Source organism: Podarcis tiliguerta (assembly GCF_965153285.1).
Source record: "Podarcis tiliguerta genome assembly, chromosome: 1".
In the NCBI taxonomy this organism is placed as follows: Eukaryota; Metazoa; Chordata; class Lepidosauria; order Squamata; family Lacertidae; genus Podarcis; species Podarcis tiliguerta.
Window position 1 is genome coordinate 18,842,448 of NC_139534.1, and position 22,248 is coordinate 18,864,695.

The window sequence follows — 22,248 nt, forward strand, 5'->3', positions numbered from 1 at the left end:
ATAATTATTATTACTACTATTATAAGATAATTTGTGTCTCTTCATTCCTGTTGGGCTGGGCTGGAAACTGCAGGGCAGTACCATCCTCTGACCATCAGCAGTGCTGGAGCTGCAATGCAGCAGAGATCAAGTCCGCAGTTCCCCAAGCTTGCAAACTACTGTACTACGATGGGAAAGGGAGCAGGGTGCCTGGGAGCCCTGCCTGACTTCAAGGCTCAGGAACTTTTGCATATGATTTTTATTGTCTTGGAACGTATTTCATCATATTCCCGATTTACAACTTTGTTTTTGATAGTGTTTTGTACAATGTACTTACAAGACAAGTGTGCTATTAGAAAGCAGCCTTAGCAATGTAAAAGAATCGCAGACGCGTTGCTGATTTCAATGGGAATGTTAAGCAAAAGCCCACCAGCACTTAATGGGCTGGATTGTGCCCCATAGTTGGAACCAATATACTGCAGTAAGACCTATTTCTCCGCACTGCAATTCACAGTCCATGAAACTCAGCATAGCAAACTTTATCTTAAGTGATCTCTGCCAATTTACAGCAAGTGAATACCTGCCCCTTAGCTACCTTCTTGTGGCTGCAGCAGAAAATCATCCCCATTGGGGGGTTTGGGGAGCGAGCGGTGAGTTTTATAAGCTACCGGTATCTGTGTGCATTTGTGTTTTTTGAAGCAGAAGAAATCTGATAAGTAGAGTGCAGTCTTAGAAAGATTCCTTAGAGTAAAATAATGTTTTTTTATGTATGGCTCATCTCAACAGCGCTGTGGTCTAAAACGTCATAAACTTATATCTACTAATTCAATTCCAAACTCGACATTGACTCACAAATCAAAAGAATTTTTTTGTTCAGTATCTTCCCTTAACTGAATGCTCTTATTTCACAACCCATAGCAATAGTTTCAGAACGCCGGGCAGAGTTTGCTTACTATTTGAACTAATGCATAAATGTGAAAAAGCCTGTTAGGAATTCTAGACCTGCTGCCCTGCCTTGTATATAGAGTTCTTACCAATGACAAATACAAGTAAACATTTATTTATCGTCAATTTATACATTTCTTGTAAATGAGAACATCTAGCACTTCTAGAGAACTTCACTGTAAGTTGAGTAACATTTTAAAACCAATCATTGATTGTTAAGGGTTTTCAATAGAACACTGATTTTAGTGATAAACGTCGCAACATTTGGAAATGATGATTAAAGGAACAATGTTTTACTTTTACTCTCTTTACATAAAAAAGCCAGCCGACTAGCTGCTTCTGAGCTATTCATGCCTCACATCATTTCCCCTGCAGTTCTTAAAATATATATTTGTTCCAGAACTGATTAATATACCCCACAACTATAGACCCAACTAGACATGACACAGTTCTGCTATTAAGAAATGTTTAAAAAAACTAATTATCAGCCCCCAGTGGCTGGCCTGAAATCAGTTAAGTGGAGCTCTCTAGAAGAGGCCATTGAACTTAGCATCTGCACATGTCATTTTTCCTCCAGTAGATCTAATAGCAGTCTTGGGAGCAGTGTGCGTATGTAATGTTTGGGAATGAGCACAGAGGTAAGGTTTCAAAACTTTCTACAAGAGCGCATCATCCACATTCTTCAAAGCAGCCACCTGGGACCACTTAGTATAACAGAGGCAGTGGAAGAACCCAATCACGAGGTTTACCACATCCCTTCTAGTTTGGCTCGTGGAAATGACTTGAGAAAAAGGATTTTGAATTTCCATCAGCAAAGATGCTACTTTCCAAATCACAGGCCAGTAGCTCAAACAGGCCAGACGCACCACGCGATGTATGTAGCCATTGTGAGGCTGTGCTGTTTTGAGGAGCAAAAGCTGAGGATATTCTTTCGGATGCTCTTCCACGTGAAATACTCCTTACATATATGAAACTAGCAATTTAGGGAAAGGTCTCACCTAGACAAACTAGTTATGAACTTGCAGGGAGTATGTTATGTTTACAAGCCTACATGTTCTGAGTGTGTGTTCCTGTGATCCTTGGATGAAGTGTGGTATATAAATGTAATAAATGATGGTGATGGTATCTGAAATGATGCTTCCCCACAACAGATACATCTCGTGAGGCACCTGCTTAAGCTTTCTAACAATATATTTTGGTAATTCCACAACAAACGCCTATTGCCTATTAATGCTGTTCTTAAGCCCCAACTCCACTTCATCACAGTCCAGTATCTACACCAGAGGAGTTACAACTACATTGCTCAAGTCCAATCTAAATTTTCAGTGCCATTTTTATTTTATTTTTTGCCTGCAACTAATTATCTACGAAAGGGGACGCGGGTGGCACTGTGGGTAAAAGCCTCAGCGCCTAGGGCTTGCCGATCGAAAGGTCGGCGGTTCGAATCCCCGCGGCGGGGTGCGCTCCCGTTGTTCGGTCCCAGCGCCTGCCAACCTAGCAGTTCGAAAGCACTCCCGGGTCCAAGTAGATAAATAGGGACCGCTTACTAGCGGGAAGGTAAACAGTGTTTCCGTGTGCTGCTCTGGCTCGCCAGAGCAGCGATGTCACGCTGGCCACATGACCCGGAAGTGTCTCCGGACAGCGCTGGCCCCCGGCCTCTTGAGTGAGATGGGCGCACAACCCTAGAGTCTGTGAAGACTGGCCCGTACTGGCAGGGGTACCTTTACCTTTACCTTAATTATCTACGAACTGACAGCACAAACAAAAAAGTATCAGCACACTATATTGGACAAATACTTGGCAGTTCCAAATCTGCTGGTAAATCGTATCAGCATTAGTTGCAAATCAGCCCCAGATTTACATGCATTTGATCCCTACTAAAATCAACAGGGCACCCATAGTAACTGCACACTAGAGACTGCAGTCAACATGCTTTTTCCTTTTGATCTTTCTGTAGAGTTGCGCTACTGCCAACCTCGGTGGCAATTCTCTGGCTTCCACATATTTTGTTTACTGTGATATCCTCTCCAAGATAATTCAGCCAACATATGCTTTGAGTGTAGCTGGAACCTGCTTGGTTTAAATGATTTATCCGGAACATTAAGCCATAACCAACACTGAACTAACGAGATGGCCACTATTTTGGAAGTGCCGCACAACTTCTTTCATTATCTAGTTCATAAGCAACTAACACTTCCTTACTGGCAACAAGGGATATTGTACAGTTAAGCTACTCCATTCCTTGCCTTCATGAGAGTGCAATTGCATTAAGGTCGAAACCAACACCTAGGGCAGAACCAAAACCTTTAGCCGCTTTATTGTGCATGCATATTTTAAAATTCAATATCTAGCTCTTGAGGTTAATGGTGGTGAATTTTCCTGGTCTAATTCAGAATTTGGCAATTGCTTTATGCACAATCAAGGCTTCTGTGCCACCCCACCAACAACCTGACCCTAGCTAAGAGGCTTCCCTCACTTCCATTGGCATGGTATGCCTCAGTCTCCAGGCCCCAGACACTGCTTGAAAAATGAACAACGGCACCTGGGATAATTTGCCAAGCTTTGCATTCCGTCGCAGTCCAAATTCTTAGTCACTTTCAACCTTATAAAGCAGGTGGCATTTTTAATGAAGACAAATGGAAAGCATCTTCAGGATTTAGGCAATTGCCAGCTGTCACGTAAGCAGAAGCAAAGTTAAGTAAGCAGACCCCTCACCTTTACATTGTAGGGAATATAGTGCTTCGATAAAGCCTCGGGAGTATGCATCCACGTTTTGTCTGTAAAAGGAAGAGAAAAAACCACATAATTTAGTCTTACTTTTTCCATTTCTTGCTTATGCTCTTTCTGGGCAGGCAACACACCCTTCTCAATCTAATCCCTAATAGCAAAAACATTATCACAATAGCATTACCACGTGTGTGTAGCTATCAGATAAGAACTGCTTTCGTTGCCACAAAGGATGTCAGGATGGAGAGCTTGCAAAGGAACTCATGTAGCCATGTATTGACGCAGGGCTTTTTAAGTGGTCAAAGAACGTACCCACCAGTATGTCCTATGGCATCTGCAAAAGGTCTCAGGATGTATTCCTTTTTTAAAACAAAAACGAAAAACTACAGTACTTGAAGGAATGCTTGCTTTCCTGATCAGTTCCTATTAATGCGTTTACTCTGACCTTTGACACCTGAGGTGTTTTCAGGCCCCACCCTATTTCTGCACCTGTTTGTTTAATCTATTTTAAAATATATTTTAATGTGTTTTGAATTGTCATAACATGTCATGGGGCCTGCCGGTTAAGGACAGACAGTAACAACAACAACAACAACAACAACAGATGTAGTGACCATTTTGTGTTATGCCACACCCCACACGAACCACTTTGTGAATGGCACCCACAAAGGTCCCAAAATGTTGGTAACTTGCTGCCTTACAACAACCCTGTAAAGCGGGACAACATTATTATTCCCATTTTGCAGATAAAAGGCATGACTGAGGTAACAGTGTCTTGCCTACCGCAATGGAGGGGGGGGGGGACCTGCTGTGTTCTCTGTACTCCACTTAACTAGGCACAAGCCTAGCTATATCTATTAAGTTTTTGTAGAGCAGCTGCAATTGCTCTACAGTCATACCTCGGGATAAATACGCTTCAGATTGAACGCTTTCGGGTTACGCTTTGCGGCGACCAGGAAATAACGGAGCGTGTTACTTCCAGGTTTCGCCACTTGCGCATGCGCAGACGGTCAAAATGATGTCACGCGGAAACGGCGAAATGCGACCCTCGCACGCGCAGACGAGCTGTCATGTCTTACGTTCTGTTCGGGCAGAAGAAAGCCTTTGAATCTCCCGAGCTAAAGACCAGGAGGGAGAGAACATGCCAGCCAGGCATGTGTCTCTTCCAGGGTCCTACTCGAGTGTAGGCCGAGCTCCTGACAGCCTGTTCTATCTGCTCCCTTTTTCCCCTGTTAATGGGCTGCTATTATTGGGGGGGGGGGAGAGATCCATTTCTACTTCATCACTTATTTCTCCACCCCTACTGGTTTTCTGTGAAGCAGGGAGGGGAGCTATTGTACCAAGTGCCACATCACACATCAGTCAAACATCTATGATGGATAATGAAAGCCAAGGAAATTTCATACTTGGCCAGGTAATTTTACTTCGTGCAAAACCTTTGTCTATTCAATAATGCAGCTGCTTCTTCCTTAACAGGATGTCTTTTCACGTCAAACTCCACAATGCATATCCCATAATCTGAAGTATTGTGCAATTTAAAAGGTTATGTACTCAGTTACTGGCAACACGGTGGGGAGAAGTTCCAAAGAACTGTTGAAATCTGTTTTTTCCGAATCTATTTGAATGTACTCAGGTTTGTTTTATTTATTGTTTCGCAGGTTTGGGTAACGTACTCTATCTATTTCTTCTTCTTTTAAATTAATAAAACCCGAGTCACCTAAAATAAAATAAAAAATGTTTCACAATACATTATGGAATATTAACAGGTTGACTGAGACTATTGTAATATTATGTTCACTCGAGAAATCTGCACTATTTTGTTCCTGGACAGCTTATTGTACCTCAACAGCAGGAGTTAATTGCTTTATGAAATACATTCTCATTCTATCCCCACGGCAATTCTTTAAAAATAAGTTCTTTAACAGAGCACTTAAAATGGAGGGGGAGGGGAGAGCCTCTAGACAGCAGGGAAAATCAAATGAAAGAGTTTATATTAAATAGTTGTGAATATTTACTTGAAAGACCACCTGCTGCTGTAAAGACTTGTAAGATCACTTAGATCATTTGAGGGAATTCTACTTGTGGTACTGCATTCTGTAGAATGCCGTAGGAAAGTGACTCAAAAATTAGGAATTTTCCCACTATTGCTCCTGTGCCACGGACTCCGTTTCTCTTTGTCGTATGTGAAGCAGCGACCACCAGTTGCTTCAGTTGCCTTGTAAAGACACAGTGGCGTAGCGTGGGGGTGCAGGGGGGGCCGGCCGCACCGGGCGCAACATCTGGGGGTTAGGGTTAGGGGGCGCAAATCCATGGGTTAGGGGGCGCAAATTACTTGCCTTGCCCCGGGTGCTGACAACCCACGCTACGCCACTGTAAAGACATACCTTTTTGCCAGGATTTCTTTGAGAGGACTTTGTTTCTATTTGTTTGAATTCCCTAAATTCTTGTTTTTATATGCATTTACACTACTTTTTTGTATTAATTGCATTGTTTGTTCATTGCAATGTTTTTTATGTAAAAAAACATAAGGCAATTTATAAATGTTTCTAAATAAATCTATGATCTGGTCTTTTATTTGGATTTTTGTAACAGTGGAAGAAAAAGGCTATCCCCTTTAATATACACAGCAGCCGTGCATAGGAGAACCCACAATAACTAAGAAATGGAAAGGTTATCTGTAGACATAGCTTATGAGAGTTAATGCATTTTCAAAGCAACAGGAAAACACTGCTGGGAAATTCATGACCACGAGGGAAAGACAGTACGAAAAGAAGTTTAATTCAAGATTATGTAAAGGAATCCTTCAATGACTGTATTCAATTTAATAGATGAATGGGTTTGACAATAACATCTGGACAATTGTGTTCCTTCACCCATTTCTCTTAAAATTAATTTTAAACTGGGTTTCACAGTTCACCACTTTAAAATAATAAACAGAATGCAGTTTTCCAAAACAGAATAATTCTAAAACAACAAATATTATGATTGCTTTTCCCACCCAGACCACATTCTTGGCTTCCCATGAAAATCCATAATGGTAAAAGTCTCAAAGCAGGACCTCAGATGATAATTGAAACAGTAGTTAGCAAGATATTGAAACGCCACATTAATCTGTACAGACATGATCCAACAAAAACAGCACTTTGAAAACTCATTCGTTTCAAAGGAAGAGATTTAAGTAGATGCTTAACACTCCCTTCGTGGAACTAAAATGTAGTTAACTTGGCTAGGTATTTTGCTACTATTTTTCAAAATGCAAATTGCTGTAACATTGTGGATTAAGATATAAAAGAAACCAATTAAGCTAGACACCAGACCATCAAACCTCATGGCTTTACCTGGTCCGTCCCTAAAATACCACTTGCAGTTTTATTTTGCAGATGTAAACTTGTCTTGACTGCAGTGGGACATCAGAATGAAACACAAGAGGCTGTTCATTGGGCTTTTTGCTCACACCATTCCCATCTTGGCACCAAATGTTAGCTGCATGGCATAGCTGGGCCATGTAAGGTCTTCTCTTCAGCAGAAGTGCAAGATTTCAGTACCAGTGGAAGACAAGTACGGTATCCCTTTTATGCCAGTGCTGGATAACCTCCCCAACATTACTTTTCCCATATAGACCTCATAATCTTCATAAACCCACTAGTAAGGGGAAATCTCAATAGTGTGAGCAGAGCAGATAATATATGAAATACCCAGATGATCCAATTAGTGTTAGAAACTAAGGTATGAAAGCTAGGAGCTAAATGGCACCTTAAACCTAGGTTATGGGCGCAACAACGGAATATCTAAGTGTGCTTTTTTATAACAAGAATACAAAACTGAAAATGAATGAACCACAGCTAAAATATTATGTTCATTTTTCACATGGTCTAGTCCTTCCCCTGCCCACCCCCCTAATACTCTTAAGAGGGTCTCTTCTTCATTCTTCAGAAAGTAGCTGGAAGTGGGGAGGCAGAAAAAGGTCCTCCTTTCCTTCCACGCTGCAGTTTTAATCTGCACCCAGAGCTCAGAAACTGCTCGCGCTAATGAAATTACCTGTTGCAAAATGTGCCTGGAACAATGGGAGTTTCGAACACTGGCCCTACTCAAATCAGCACTTCCGTATACTATAAACGAAAACCTACTGGCAAAATCTCTTTTGCAGTTTGTTGCCTCTTGAAGTACTGAAATACTTAACCCTCTATCCTTGAGTGAGTTAAGAACCTTCATGTCCAGCTGAAATCTAACTGTGGCCTGGAATATTGCTAATGGATAATGCATTATATTCTGGTCGCAAATCACAGGTAATGGGCAAAACAGGAATCCTCATCTTCCCTACAATGAAATTCATGGAACGCCCACCCACCTACCACTGCACAACTTACTTGTACAACCTTTGCTTGCACTTTTCGGGAAAGACCAAGCAGAAATATGTGGCAAACTGTGCAACTATACCCTATTTTGAACATTACTGCTGGTGGCTCTTGTATGGAGAAGCAGTTGAGTGGTGTCCTTCATCATGCCCTTAAAATTATAATAGACTTTTTGAAACCGCAGTAGCAAAATGATTACCCATTTTTTTCCAGGGCATCTTGGAAGATATTTGTAGCACATAATTCACTTGTTTATCTGTGGGCACAAATTGCCTGCTAACTATTTCAACCTCACAAATAAAGTATATACCCCTCTTCAAGCATTATGATTATGTGTTATGACAACATACGAAGCGGGTGAGCAGTTAGAGTGAGCACGCTAGGTTCACTGCATCATAATTGTCCCATAGTCCCCTAGTGTGGTGAGAGCCAGTGTGGTGTAGTGGTTAAGAGTGGTAGACTCGTAATCTGGGGAACCGGGTTCGCGTCTTCGCTCCTCCACATGCAGCTGCTGGGTGACCTTGGGCCAGTCACACTTCTTTGAAGTCTCTCAGCCTCACTCACCTCACAGAGTGTTTGTTGTGGGAGAGGAGGGGAAAAGAGACTGTTAGCCGCTTTGAGACTCCTTAAAGGGAGTGAAAGGCGGGATATCAAATCCAAACTCTTCTTCTTCTATTTCTGGAAGGCAACTGTATGAACCGGAGGGTCTTCTGTTTTCATGGAGGCTTCCTCTACAGTTCAGGACCGTGGGAAATCAGGGTTATAAAACACAAGTTATCAGAACAGAACTTCGATGTTCCATGATGCAAATCAGGGATCCAGTTTAATCTTCAGGTATGCATGGGCAACTTCCACAATTACATATATAGAATTAAAAATAATTTTCAAGGAAGTGTATGCATCTGGCATTCCCAGCAAAGATCCTTGAAAGACGTGTGTTCATTCTTTTGCCAGGATTCTGAAAGCCTTATCTTCCCTGTGCAGCATATCTGCCTCCTTTATAAAACACCAGCCTTTATAAATGGATTTATGAGGCAGCTTATTAAAACGACAGAATGCTGTTAATTCAAGTATTGGCAATCGTATATCGGATTCCTTGCTCATCTGTATATTTAGTGCTGCAAGGTTTTCAAAGGAGTCCGTAAGCCTTTAAAGTCTTAGGAGCTTGTACTGGCAAAACGAAGTAATGGGCTGGCTGACATTTTCAAACATAAAAAATATGTAGCTAAGGAAACTGGGGGAAAAACACGTTGATTTCATAACCTCGATTCCTACTGTGAAATGCTCCTTGAGCCGAGGAGGATAAGAATAAATGTAAAAGGCATTCCTTGTCAACCACTTCTTCTTAGTTTCTGAACTGAAAGTTGGTGAGAGCTGGCATAGTATATGTCAGGCGACAGAGGACCCAGCTACCACGGCAAGTTGTCAGGAACGCATAAGACAAAGAAAAGTCCTTATCATCTGCTTTCCCCCCATTATTTACAGAGAGAGGCTTGGGAGAGCAGCTCTTGGAATAATGGCATTGTCTCGAGTAAATCTACACACACACACTCCCTGTCTCTCCCACTTCCTCATTCATCAACTGCACCACCTCCTCTACGGTTGCCACTTGGGGCCACCTGTCTTTGATCTCTTTGCTCTCCTACTTTTAAGGCTCACCAGGTTCTGGGAGATGGTGGGTCTGGAATGCTTTCTAGTCATAACATGTCAGCCAGCAGCTCCGGCTCTTCCTCCTCCTCCTCTCCCATTATTTCCCAACTTTCCCCCACATCTTGCTCTGAGCTGTGCCCCCTGTTTTGATTCTGAACTTTCTTCTTCTCTGGAATGGTCAGGCTGGGGAGGCAGTCTTTACCATTCCTCCTCTGCCCAGCACCTGACAGTATAACAGTTAACAGTGTGAACTGTGATTCAGGAGGCCCCCGGTTTATAGTTTAGCTCAGGGGTCAGCAACGTATATTGAGGCTGGTCTGGTCCACTCCCCGGCAGACCTCTCGGTGGGCCGGAGCGTGCGGTTGGAAGAGCGCCAGAAACAGCGTGTGCACATGGGTGTTCCTCCATCCCAGAAGTGCGCCAGAAATAGCCTGTACGCATGCGTATAGGTGCTCCTCTGGGTGAGGAGTGCCCGTGTGTGTGCGCACATGCTATTTCTGGTGCTCTTCCAACCCGGACGTTGGTCGCTGTGGCGAGAAAAGAAATGGCATCATGAAAAGAAAAGGCACAGGATCCCCAATGCTGATCCACGGAACGGCCGTGGGCCGGTTCCAGGAAGCTAATGAGCCGAAACCGGCCTATGGGCCTTAGGTTGCCAACCTCTGGTTTAACTCATTCAATTCAATTTTATTTTATTTTATTGAGGTTAGCTAAGTCATGAACCTACTTGGTGGCTTAGGCAAGTCACAATCCCTCAATTTACACCTCACATCTGGCCTATGGAGATAATACTGGTACATTTTTTTGAAGATTGCAGGTAACATTTTGGAGATGACTGAGTTTGGTGTGAGCTGCTTAGAATATTCTATCCAAAGCATGATGTTTGTGCTAAACAAATAGTGTTGTTATTCTCTAAGTTGGCCTAAAGGTTCTACAAGAGAGAAAAAGTCGTTGCCACACACACACACACACACACACACACACACACACTTTCTACAGATTTCATTCAGCCAATGGAACACTCTATTCCAGGCATAGGCAAACTCAGCCCTCCAGATGTTTTGGGACTACAACTCCCATCATCCCTAACCACTAGTCCTGTTACCTAGGAATGATGGGAGTTGTAGTCCCAAAACATCTAGAGGGCCGAGTTTGCCTATGCCTGATCTATTCACTTAGGAAGCCCAGGTCTTATGACAGTTATGGTGCTACACTTCAATTAAAAAAAGTTATCTAATGACTGTTAGGGGACAGGGCCTTGTGTAGGACCCAAGATGCAATGTTCCCCTTGAGAAAGGGGCAAAGCAATAACTCATATTCTTATACAGTTTTATAATCAATGAGTGACACCAGATATGCACACACAAATAACTGGAACCAAACCATCCAAATGGCCCGAAAACGTATTCTGCCCTAGAAGTGTAGGATGTTTCTGTGCTCTCAATAATATTCAGAATGTGCATCTGTCAAGCCTAAGAATGACAGAGAAAGGGGAGCGATTATGTTATTCATGAAAGGCTGAGTACTTTGTACACTTCCTCTAAAGTATGTTGTGCCAATATACGACACGAGGATTCCATAAATCCTCCATATATATTATGGTCAAATAAAATGAAAAATTATATAGTCGATGCAACACTTGGGCTGGTGCTTACCAATCTTGCAATTACGTAAATTTAGCTTAAATAGTGAGAGCCTATCCATATCCTCCAAAGGGCTTCATTCATCTAACTAAAAAGCCAGAAAGATGATTATACCCTTGATTGTGAATCCCAGAACGTGTCAACCAGTGGAGTCGAAGGGGACGGCTAGAAACGGTTTCTAACTAAACATTAAAGTTCTGATTCTCAAAATTCTGATGAGAACTACTGACACCGCGTTGGAAGTCCAATGGCATAATTCACAACCTAAAGGCAATAAATGAGTGCTTCCATTTATTCTCTCTCTTGCCTTCCATTGCCTTAGTTGTGGCCATCATACCTTAAAATAGGAAGAAGATGTGCCACACTTTACACAGTCTGTATGTTTAGAAATTGGCAATTTCATTACCAGCCCATTCAAAAGCAACCGATGTCTATAACTTTATTTCTTATGCCATCCAGAGCATTAAACTTTTTACTTTCTCTATTTTCACAAATGCTTGTCATAAAAAAAAAAATCATCATGGTCTAACTTGGATGTCTGTAGATGCACACCTATTCACAACCCATAATATTTAATAGGCAATAACTTCAGGAGATTACATTTAGAACTTGCTGTTGATTCCTGTGTCGCTCAGGTTTGCATACGACTGCAATTTCTCAGTACTGCGCTATCTGTAATAGACCAATACCTCAAACCTTTCTAATTTAATGTCACTGTGAATATCTTCCACGTTACAAGATCTAGTCACCTGTAAGCAATTACTGCCTTCATAAAATGAGCATCGCCTCCCTTCTAATGTTAAGCAATCTAGCTCTCCTTTTTGGGACAGCTGTCTCAACACTGAACTTTGCTCTTTATATTATCATGGCTGCCATTGCTATCTTTATAATCAAGGAGAGCAAGCTAGAATACAGGACAACATGATTAATTCGTGGCTGATTTGACTGTTGATAAATCACCCAGGACTCAACAGAATTTCAACACGCTGTTTAAATCCTCATCCATAGCCAAAGCAAAGCCTAAGCACAAGTAACCATAAGCCAGTTAGATCATCCCCTGGCATCTGGTATTGAATGGGGAAGTTGCATTCCTGGCTGTCATTACCATTCAGGACCAAGAAACTCACCCTGCATTAAGTTTTCTAATCCTCATTTAATGTCATTCATATTGATGGCAAACATACAAACGACACAAAACTCCATAAACTAAATATGCAGTATGTGAAAATGTCTCCTCTTTTCTTTTTTGTGTGCTTTAAAACCTTTCTTCTCATTTTTAAACAATTTTTAGTCACCAATGCCAGAATTACCGTGGTGCGGTTCTCGAGGTCCAGGAACATCTGTAAAAGGGGTGTCTAGCTATGGAGGCCCTGCATGGCATAGCTCATAGCTTCTCTGAGTTATTCAAGCCCCTTCGCCACGGCAAGGCAGTGATCCATGAAGAAGATCAAACCTATCCATTCTGAAGGAAAGCAGCCCTGAGTGCTCACTGGAAGGACAGATCCTGAAGCTGAGGCTCCAGTACTTTGGCCACCTCATGAGAAGAGAAGACTCCCTGGAAAAGACCCTGATGTTGGGAAAGATGGAGGACACAAGGAGAAGGGGACGACAGAGGACGAGACGGTTGGACAGTGTTCTCGAAGCTACCAGCATGAGTTTGAGCAAACTGCGGGAGGCAGTGGAAGACAGGAGTGTCAGCGTGCTCTGGTCCATGGGGTCACGAAGAATCGGACACAACTAAATGACTAAAACAACAACAACAACAACAACAGCTATGGAGGCCACCCGAGCCTTCAGTGAGAAAGCTGGACCCAGAAGCACCCACAGACTGCAGACCTCCTCCTTTGAGAAGCGGGTGCCACCCTGAGCAGAACAGGCCAGTTTCTCACACGCAGGAACCAGTCGCACACATTGCTTCCATCTTGGCAGGATTCAAGCTCAAAAGGTCTACATTTGGCCACAGAGTCTGTACTTAGACCAACGAAGGAACCTGTGTGTCTTGTGTAAGGATGGAGACACGTTTGGATAACAGCTGGATTTTATATTTTCAAATGAGGGCGCTGATTTGTATTTGGATCTAAGAATGCAGGTTAGCATTAACTGCACATCCCTGTCCCCCTCCCCACTTCCTTCTCCTCCTTTGGTGTAGCTCAGTGGCGTAGCGTGGGTTGTCAGCACCCGGGGCAAGGCAAGTAATTTGCGCCCCCTAACCCATGGATTTGCGCCCCCTAACCCTAACCCCCAGATGTTGCGCCTGGTGCGGCCGGCCCCCCCTGCACCCCCCACGCTACGCCACTGGTGTAGTTGCAAGGATATCAGGAGCATTTGCTTCTGTTTCCAACAAACGGTGGTTAGCTTTAAGATGGTTCACTTTAGCTTTATTCTTATTATGTGGTTAGCTTTAACTGAGATTTATCTCAGAAGGATTGTAAACCGGGATTTGAAGTTGGCTTATTTGGATAAGCCACCGTTACCCTGGTGGGCATAATCACAAGCAACAGTAAGTTCGGAAAGGGAGAGAATGCTTCCCTCTTTGTTGCAACAAGAGGAGGAGAGGGATTGTGTTAGTGCCTGAGCCTCCGTTTCGTTCACATAATAGTAAACCATAGTTTAGTGTTATGGTTGAAGAGTGTAATCTGGTACTTCAAAAACAGACCTTTTTTTTTTTTTTTGGCCTTTGTCTCAATACTTTGTTTTTGTTTTTTTAAAATAATACTTATTTCATTTTCCACAAATACAAAAAAAACGAAAACAAAATACAATGGAATAGAAAGGAAAAAAAACAGATAAAAAGGGCAGAAAAAAGAAAAAATAGACAAAAAAAGACAAAAATAGAAAAAAGACAAAAATAGAAAAAAAAATACATAGGAAAACCCCCACCCCACCAACAAGAAGAAAACAAAAAAACAAAGACATTTAAAAAAGAAAACACTTCCATTTTTCAAAATTCTATTCCTTCTATAACTTTGTCTCAATACTTTGGCCAAATCTGGTGCAGCACTCTAAAGTCAGAGCAGGTAGGAGGTCAATTTTTTAGTCTATAGCAGATGCATTTGCCATATGGGCTGTATGTACAAGGCACAATGAATGCCACTGCTTTATAGATTTACGCAGCACGGAAGAAGAAATTTTCAGAAATACTCTAATGGTTCCTCATTGCTCGAACATTTTACAATCTTTGAAAAGTAAATGAAGCATAAAAGGATCCCCACCCCCATCGAAATACAAACACAGCAGTTCAAAAGCAATTACTGATATGTTTGCTACTATTCAGGAGACCCAATAACATAAACAGATGTTTCATTTTAGCTCGTGGATTTAGCCCCAGGATCAGAGTTCAACACACTAAGGAACTGGATTCATGAAAGTTAACTTTCTTTTCTACAATAATGAACAAGAAATTGAAAACGGACTGGAAAGTGAAAATAAAGGCAAATTTCAGATGGAGTAGGGGCACACTGTCCAAGGTTTTTCAGTAGAATGTCTTCTCAAAGGGATTGTGAAATCTTGGTTATTTATTGCCTTTAATTGTGCTATTCTTGAGGCTGGGCTGCCTCCTTCTGGGGGCATTTAGAGTGGGCTGGAGATGTACTTGTGGGACGCGGGTGGCGCTGTGGGTAAAAGCCTCAGCGCCTAGGGCTTGCCGATCGAAATGTCGGCGGTTCGAATCCCCGCGGCAGGGTGCGCTCCCGTTGTTCGGTCCCAGCGCCTGCCAACCTAGCAGTTCGAAAGCACTCCCGGGTGCAAGTAGATAAATAGGCACCGCTTACTAGTGGGAAGGTAAACGGCGTTTCCGTGTGCGGCTCTGGCTCGCCAGAGCAGCGATGTAACGCTGGCCACATGACCTGGAAGTGTCTCCGGACAGCGCTGGCCCCCGGCCTCTTGAGTGAGATGGGCGCACAACCCTAGAGTCTGTCAAGACTGGCCTGTACGGGCAGGGGTACCTTTACCTTTTACCTTAGAGGTGTACTTGAGTATTAGGCAGCATCCTGAAGAAACCTTGAGTTAAAGAGCATCTAATCAACCACCTCACAGTGCAATCTGGTTCAAAGAGGTGCTTGGTCTTATTATTATTATCATCATCATCATCATCATCATCAGAGGTTTCAGGGTGGTTCACAAAAAGATAACAATATATAAAATAAAAATAAAACCAACAACCCAATAACACCCCCCCCCAAAAGAGCCACATTTTAAAAAGGCATAGGATGTCAGTCAGATCAACCAAAGGCCTGGTTAAAAAAGAACATTTTTGCCTGGCGCCTAAAGGTGTGTAATGAAGGTGCCAGGCAAACTTCTCTGGGGAGAACATTTCACAGACAGGGAGCCACTGCAGAGAAGGCCCATTCTTGTGTTGCCACCCTCCGGACCTCTGGAGGAGGAGGAGGCACATGAAGGAGGGCCTCAGAAGATGATCTCAGGGTCTGGGTAGGTTCATATGGAAAGAGGCGGTCATTGAATTATTATGGTCCTGAGCCATTTAAGGCTTTATAGGTCAAAACCAGCACTTTGAATTGGGCCCGGAAACTTATTGGTAGCCAGTGCAGTCGGACCAGGATCAGTCTAATATGCTCAAACCGCTGAATTTTGCACAGGCTGAAGTTTCCGAACCGTCTTCAGAGGCAGCCCTACGTATAACCCATTGCAGTAATCTAACCCTATGTTATTGGGACCTTAAGGGACTGCCCAGCTGAATGCTGGGCAGCTCATCTTCCATGCTGAGTTGACAATGAAACCTACATTAAAACAAGTGCTAGGTAAAAGTAAAGGACCCCTGACAGTTAAGTCCAGTCGCAGACGACTCTGGGTTTGCGGCCCTCGTCTCGCTTTACTGGCCGAGGGAGCCGGCATTTGTCCGCAGACAGTTTTTCCAGGTCATGTGGCCAGCATGACTAAGCCACTTCTGGCCAAACCAGAGCAGTGCACGGAAATGCCGTTTACCTTTCCGCTGGAGCGGTCCCTATTTATCTACTTGCACTTTTGGCATGCTTTCAAACTGCTAGGTTGGCAGGAGCAGGGACCGAGCAACAGGAGCTCACCCCGTCATGGGGATTCGAACCACCGACCTTCTGATGTACATGTCCTGTGAGTCTTCACTCGGGGTATGGGGAGAAGTGGCACTTATTTCTTCACAGTTCTAGTTTACAGTATTGCACATCACCCTTGAACAGACTTTCCTTAAAACTCATTGGACAGTGTCCTCTAATAATAACTTTGCTATGTACTTTTGAGGTCTGCGTCTCTTTTCAGTGGTACCCTCCTTTTTCTGCTCTGATATAAATGCAATTCAAACTGCTTACCTTTCTTCCTACTAAAAGCACGATTCATGATGAGAAATCACCCAGTGTGTGTAATTTAATCTAGAAAAAAATACAATTAAACATTAATTTTACCAATAAGATTTTTCAGGTATCAGTTTCATGTCACAAACAATTCAAAAAAATATTTGAAATCAGATCAGTCTAGTTATATGAAAATGCTTTTCTTTCTTTAGTTTGAATTTTATGGTATATTAGGTTGAAAAAATTGATTTTTTTTTTTTTAAGGCAGCAATTACAAGGAGTTTTGTACTGATCTCCATTAGATTTACTTCCAAGTAATAAGCTATTGGATTATTCTGTATACTGCTATATAGTCGATGCCAAATTTTGTTATAATGTGCTATATAGCTATCATATATTTCTGTTCATATTGTATAGTCATATGCCTATAAAAGCACTCTTTCTATTAAATCAAAATGCACATTCCTGATTTCTTTTGCTACGAGTCATGATCCAGCAGAAGTGATAATGAGACTAAACTTTGGTTGCATCCACCTCAATATTGCCACCATTGTTAAAGGAAATATTGTTCCTGATTTACTCAAAATTACTGCAGAGGCAGCTAAAAACCAATTTGCTTAACATATATAACAATAGCAAAAAAATAGAACCTGAGTCATTTAATTTTCCTAACAGTTTCAGTCACATTTTTATTTTCACCAAACAATCTAATTTTTATTTTTATTTCTAACCAATAATGAGATTTAAACATTATTACGTTTTTAAAATATGCTTCGTTCAAATTAGTCCAGTAACTACTATGCATTTATGCTATCTTTCAGTGAAACTATGTCTTGAGATCTGATACTTATTAACGTAGAATGGTTAATACAAAATAATTAGTAGTAATTTCCCTCAAACATTTGATTAGCTGCAATCTATGTAATAGCACAGTACTACTGTAGTAAATATAGTATAGATGTGCTACTATTATGAGAACTATTAACAAGCAGTAAACATTGATGTGGACTAAACAGAGTATACTGTGTAACATTCAGCTCAACAAGAAATGAAGTGTCAAATTTATTCAAATGAATAGCAATTAAATTACTTACCACGCACCTAAATCAATTTATTCCTCTGGAGTACTTTTCACATTTTTGTTTAATTGAAAAGTCATTGTTATTGAATCGTTTTAACTGTGATAACGTACAATTTGTGAAGCTTGTGAATTAAATCAGAACGCACATAACAGGAATTCATTAGCTTAATAGTTTACATAACGTCTAAGATTAAACCTCTCTAAGGAATGCAATATCCCAGCTTACCATAGAACCATAAGGTCACCTGACACTGGCCCCCACTCTTATGTTCATGTAAAGTAAGTAGGAAACCTTTACAGTGGTACCTCGGGTTGCATACGCTTCAGGTTACATACGCTTCAGGTTATAGACTCCGCTAACCCAGAAATAGTGCTTCAGGTTAAGAGCTTTGCTTCAGGATAAGAACAGAAATCGGGCTCCGGCAGCACGGCGGCAGCAGGAGGCGCCATTAACTAAAGTGGTGCTTCAGGTTAAGAACAGTTAAGAACGGACCACTGGAACAAATTAAGTACTTAACCCGAGGTACCACTGTATTGTACATTTCTGTTAAAGTACACTCATCATATATGAAACAGCATTTTCCTGTTGCAAAAAACAACAACAAGGCACCTAATAAGAAGTGTATTTTCTAGCATATAATGTCCTGTAATATACAGTGGTACCTTGGGTTAAGAACTTAATTCATTCCGGAGGTCTGTTCTTAACCTGAAACTGTTCTTAACCTGAGGTACCACTTTAGCTAATGGGGCCTCCTGCTGCCGCAGCGTGATTTCTCTTCTCATCCTGAAGCAAAGTTCTTAACCCAAGGTACTATTTCTTGGTTAGTGGAGTCTATAACCTGAAGTGTCTGTAACCTAAGGTACCACTGTATAGAGCATAATACATGCAATAAAAGCCAAGATTCAAAGATACATTTAGTACAATCTAAAAGTCAAACCACAACAGAAAAAGGGGCAAGAAGGTAGGAGGCTGGAAATTTATTTTATTTTTAAGGAAAGAAAAAGGGGAAACTGAAATTTTAATGACAAGAGTTAAAGCAGGCTTCCTCAACCTCAGCCCTCCAGGTGTTTTGAGACTACAATTCCCATCATCCCTGACCACTTGTCCTGCCAGCTAGGGATCATGGGAGTTGTAGGCCAAAAACATCTGGAGGGCCAAGGTTGAGGAAGCCTGAGTTAGAGCAATCCAAATGAGGGAGAGGAGGGAGAATCAAAAACAGATGAACCATATTTTCCTCTCTCCTGCTGGGCTGGGGCTGGGCAGCGGGGAGCATATTTTCCCTTTTGTTCTTTCCTGTTCTCTGTTATTTTTTTAAGTTTCCTTCCCACTGATTGCAATGGAAAGGAATTAAACTACACCCTTTTAAGCAGAATGAGTGAGCTGTGGAACTTGCAGATCCACAGTCTCCTTCAGCATAGCCCCAGAATGCCTCCCTTTTGCCCTCTCCAGTAAAAGGTAAAAAGGTAAAGAACCCCTGGATGGTTAGGTCCAGTCCAAGGCGACTATGGGGTTGGCGCGCTCATCTCGCTTTCAGGCTGAGGGAGCCAGCGCTTGTCCACAGACAGCTTTCCTGGTCATGTGGCCAGCAGGACTAAACCGCTTCTGGCACAACAACATGTCACAGCTTGGAGGGACACTTGCTGCAGATATTTCTGCAGCTTTTCAGAGGAGGCATGTAAAGTTGGATCTCCCTCTTTTCATGCAAAGAATCTTGTTGTCCTGGCAGTCACTCCCAGGGACCCTAAGAACACAAACACAGACTTGTAAATGTCCTTTTGATCTCCATTGGATTTATTTCCAAGTAAACATCCGCAGGATCGGGCTGTGAAACAGCTTAAGGTCAGTTACACTAAATGCCTGGACAATGCCAAATTTTGCTACAAAATAAACATCTCATGCCACCTTTTAAAAGGGGGCTTAAAAGAAACGAGTTCTTTTATGGCGTGATAGCAGCCTTCAAATAATTATATGAAGAGAAACAGAAATGTACACATACTTTTGATATGGGCAACAACAACAACAATGCAATAAGTCCATGCCTCAATATGCTAAAATATTTTAAAAAGAATATGTTCTTTTTTGCATGAATATATAAACATATTCATTTCTAACTCTTTTAGCATATTGAGGCATGGCCTTATTGCATTAACAGCCAGCAAAATATGGAATGAGCCAATAAATACTAGACATCAAAAGTGCCCATCCTTTTCAACTCCTATTTTAGCAAAAACACTTTCTGCTCAATAGCTATTCACAGCAATTGTCTCACTATCTAAAACTCAGGAATGGAAACAAAATAACCATCGCAAGTCTTCTAAATGTTCAGAACTTAATGTTATTAAATATCTTCTTCAGAATGTAAAAACAAACCACGCTCCAAGGACTATTTTTGTAAATCAGTCTCACCAGAGCTTTTTTTTTTATAAAGGGATGCTGCATATTAGCTAATTAACTAGATATGAGACCACTAGATTAAGAGTCTGCAGCTCCCATACGCAAGCACAAAAACATTACAACAAAGACAATTGAATAAAAAGCATTTAACGGAACAGTTTCATATTATGAAGATTAGCTCTGGATCCGCCCTGGAAAAGCAATTTCACGCCTTACAAATTCCATAAGCATGGAGCAAGACACTGATTTCCTGGCAGCTGGGTAGTAAAGTCTTGTTCTAGATGCACACGGAGTGAATTTTGCTCTGCAGCCATTGTCCAACTGCCATAATTCATAGATAGTGGAATTCAGCTCTTATATATACAAGTTTTGACAGTTTTGGCAGACTCAGACATTATTTCAAAATTCCTTCCTGACTCACCAAAAACCACCTTCCTGCCTTTTCATGCTGTTTCCTTTAAAACCATATTCAGCCCAACTAGATTATCCAGTGCTGAAATTCTACAGAGAAACTAAAAAAAAACAAACACAGTTGCCCTACAAAGGTTTCAAACCTCAAGTGCTACATAACCCATGGTGCAGTGTGACTTATAAAAAACACAGGCACCACTTCTTTCAAGAACCAAATGGAAACGTAATACATTTCCATAACTCCCCATGAATTTTGCAATAATGACTGCAAAACCATGCAGCGGAGATCCATTTCCTAGTTTCTGGTAATTGAAATTAAAGGTGATTTCTCAGAAATGTTTCAAGCGAACAGTAAGTTGCCTTCTGTTGATGAACTATGATACAGCCTATGGTTGATATTAATCAGTACTAAAAAGATGGAAACAATGCAAACTCCATAAGCATTTATCTGTAAGCACTTACTACCTTTCCAAGCTGTTTAGGCTAAAAGAATAAGTTGAGCAAGGCAACCTGTCGAATTGCATGGTTGTTGTTGTTGTTGTTGACTTTTCTAGCATTGTAGATACAACCGCAGTCAAACATTTAAAAGTACACTATGTTCAAAGTATAGGTATAAAGGTAAAGGGACCCCTGACCATTAGGTCCAGTCGTGACCGACTGGGGTTGCAGCGCTCATCTCGCTTTATTGGCCAAGGGAGGCGGCGTACAGCTTCCGGGTCATGTGGCCAGCATGACTAAGCCGCTTCTGGCGAACCAGAGCAGTGCACGGAAATGCCATTTACCTTCCCGCTGGAACGGTACCTATTTATCTGCTTGCACTTTGACGTGCTTTTGAACTGCTAGGTTGGCAGGAGCTGGGACCAAGCAACGGGAGCTCACCCCGTCGTGCGTATTCGAACCACTGACCTTCTGATCCGCAAGTCCTAGGCTCTGTGGTTTAACCCACAGTGCCACCCACGCCCCAACCACGTTCAAAGTATAATTGCTATAAATTGTAGTGCATTTAGTTGTCTTATGTCTACCAGCAGGGCAGTTGCATGAGACCACCCACAAGCAACTGGATTCCCAAGGTATGCAGAAAATTATTAGTTTGTAAACTTTAAAAAAGAAAAGGGTGGGAGATGCCAAGCTCCAACAGGAACTGAGCATGTTCATTATATTCCAGGAGGCAAGGTGTGTGCGAGAGAGAAAATGGGTGATAGAAAATTGCTCTGAAACTGATAGCAGCTTATAATATTCTAGAATCGTCCTCGTGACATCACAATTTGAAGAGAGACATTGAAGCCTTATTATAATATATACTGAAGTGGAAGCAGGGATAACTACCAACTTGGATGACTTTAGACAAATGGAAAAGGGTAATACTATCCATGGCTACTAGTCCTGACAGCTATGCTCTGACTCCAGGGTCAGAGGATATATGCTTCTTAATATCAGTTGCTGGAAACTGGAGGAGAAGAGAGTGCTTTTGCACTTAAGTCCTGCTTGTGGGCTCCCAAAGGCATCTTGTTGGAAGAGGATGCTCGACTGGGTGGGCCACTAACATTATGAAGCAGGGATGCAGGTGCCTCTGTGGTCTAAACCACTGAGCCCTTTGGGCTTGATTACCAGAAGGTTGGCGGTTCAAATCCGCAAAACCAAGTGAGCTCCTGTTGCTCTGTCCCAGCTCCCACCAACCTAGCAGTCGGAAAGTATCCCGGTGCAAGTAAATAAATATGTACCACTCTGGCGGGAAGGTAAACGACATTTCTGTGTGCTCTGGCACTTGTCAATGTGTCCC

General features: G+C 42.0%; 1 protein-coding gene across 8 annotated transcripts in view; it reads right to left on the bottom strand.

Moving 5' to 3' along the window:
- The window catches only part of GULP1 (GULP PTB domain containing engulfment adaptor 1), a 192,707-nt gene that overhangs the window by 61,076 nt on the left and 109,383 nt on the right, over nucleotides 1–22,248 (bottom strand). For 7 of the 8 annotated variants that reach the window (XM_083412318.1, XM_083412316.1, XM_083412315.1 and 4 more), the window contains 2 exons: nucleotides 16,600–16,659; nucleotides 3,640–3,701 (listed from right to left, as the gene is read on the bottom strand). In XM_083412318.1, coding sequence (XP_083268444.1) covers nucleotides 3,640–3,701; nucleotides 16,600–16,627 — 90 coding nt within the window. In that variant the 5' untranslated portion in view covers nucleotides 16,628–16,659. The remainder of the gene's footprint in view (nucleotides 1–3,639; nucleotides 3,702–16,599; nucleotides 16,660–22,248) is intronic. The other variant, XM_083412314.1, reaches the window with a different exon arrangement.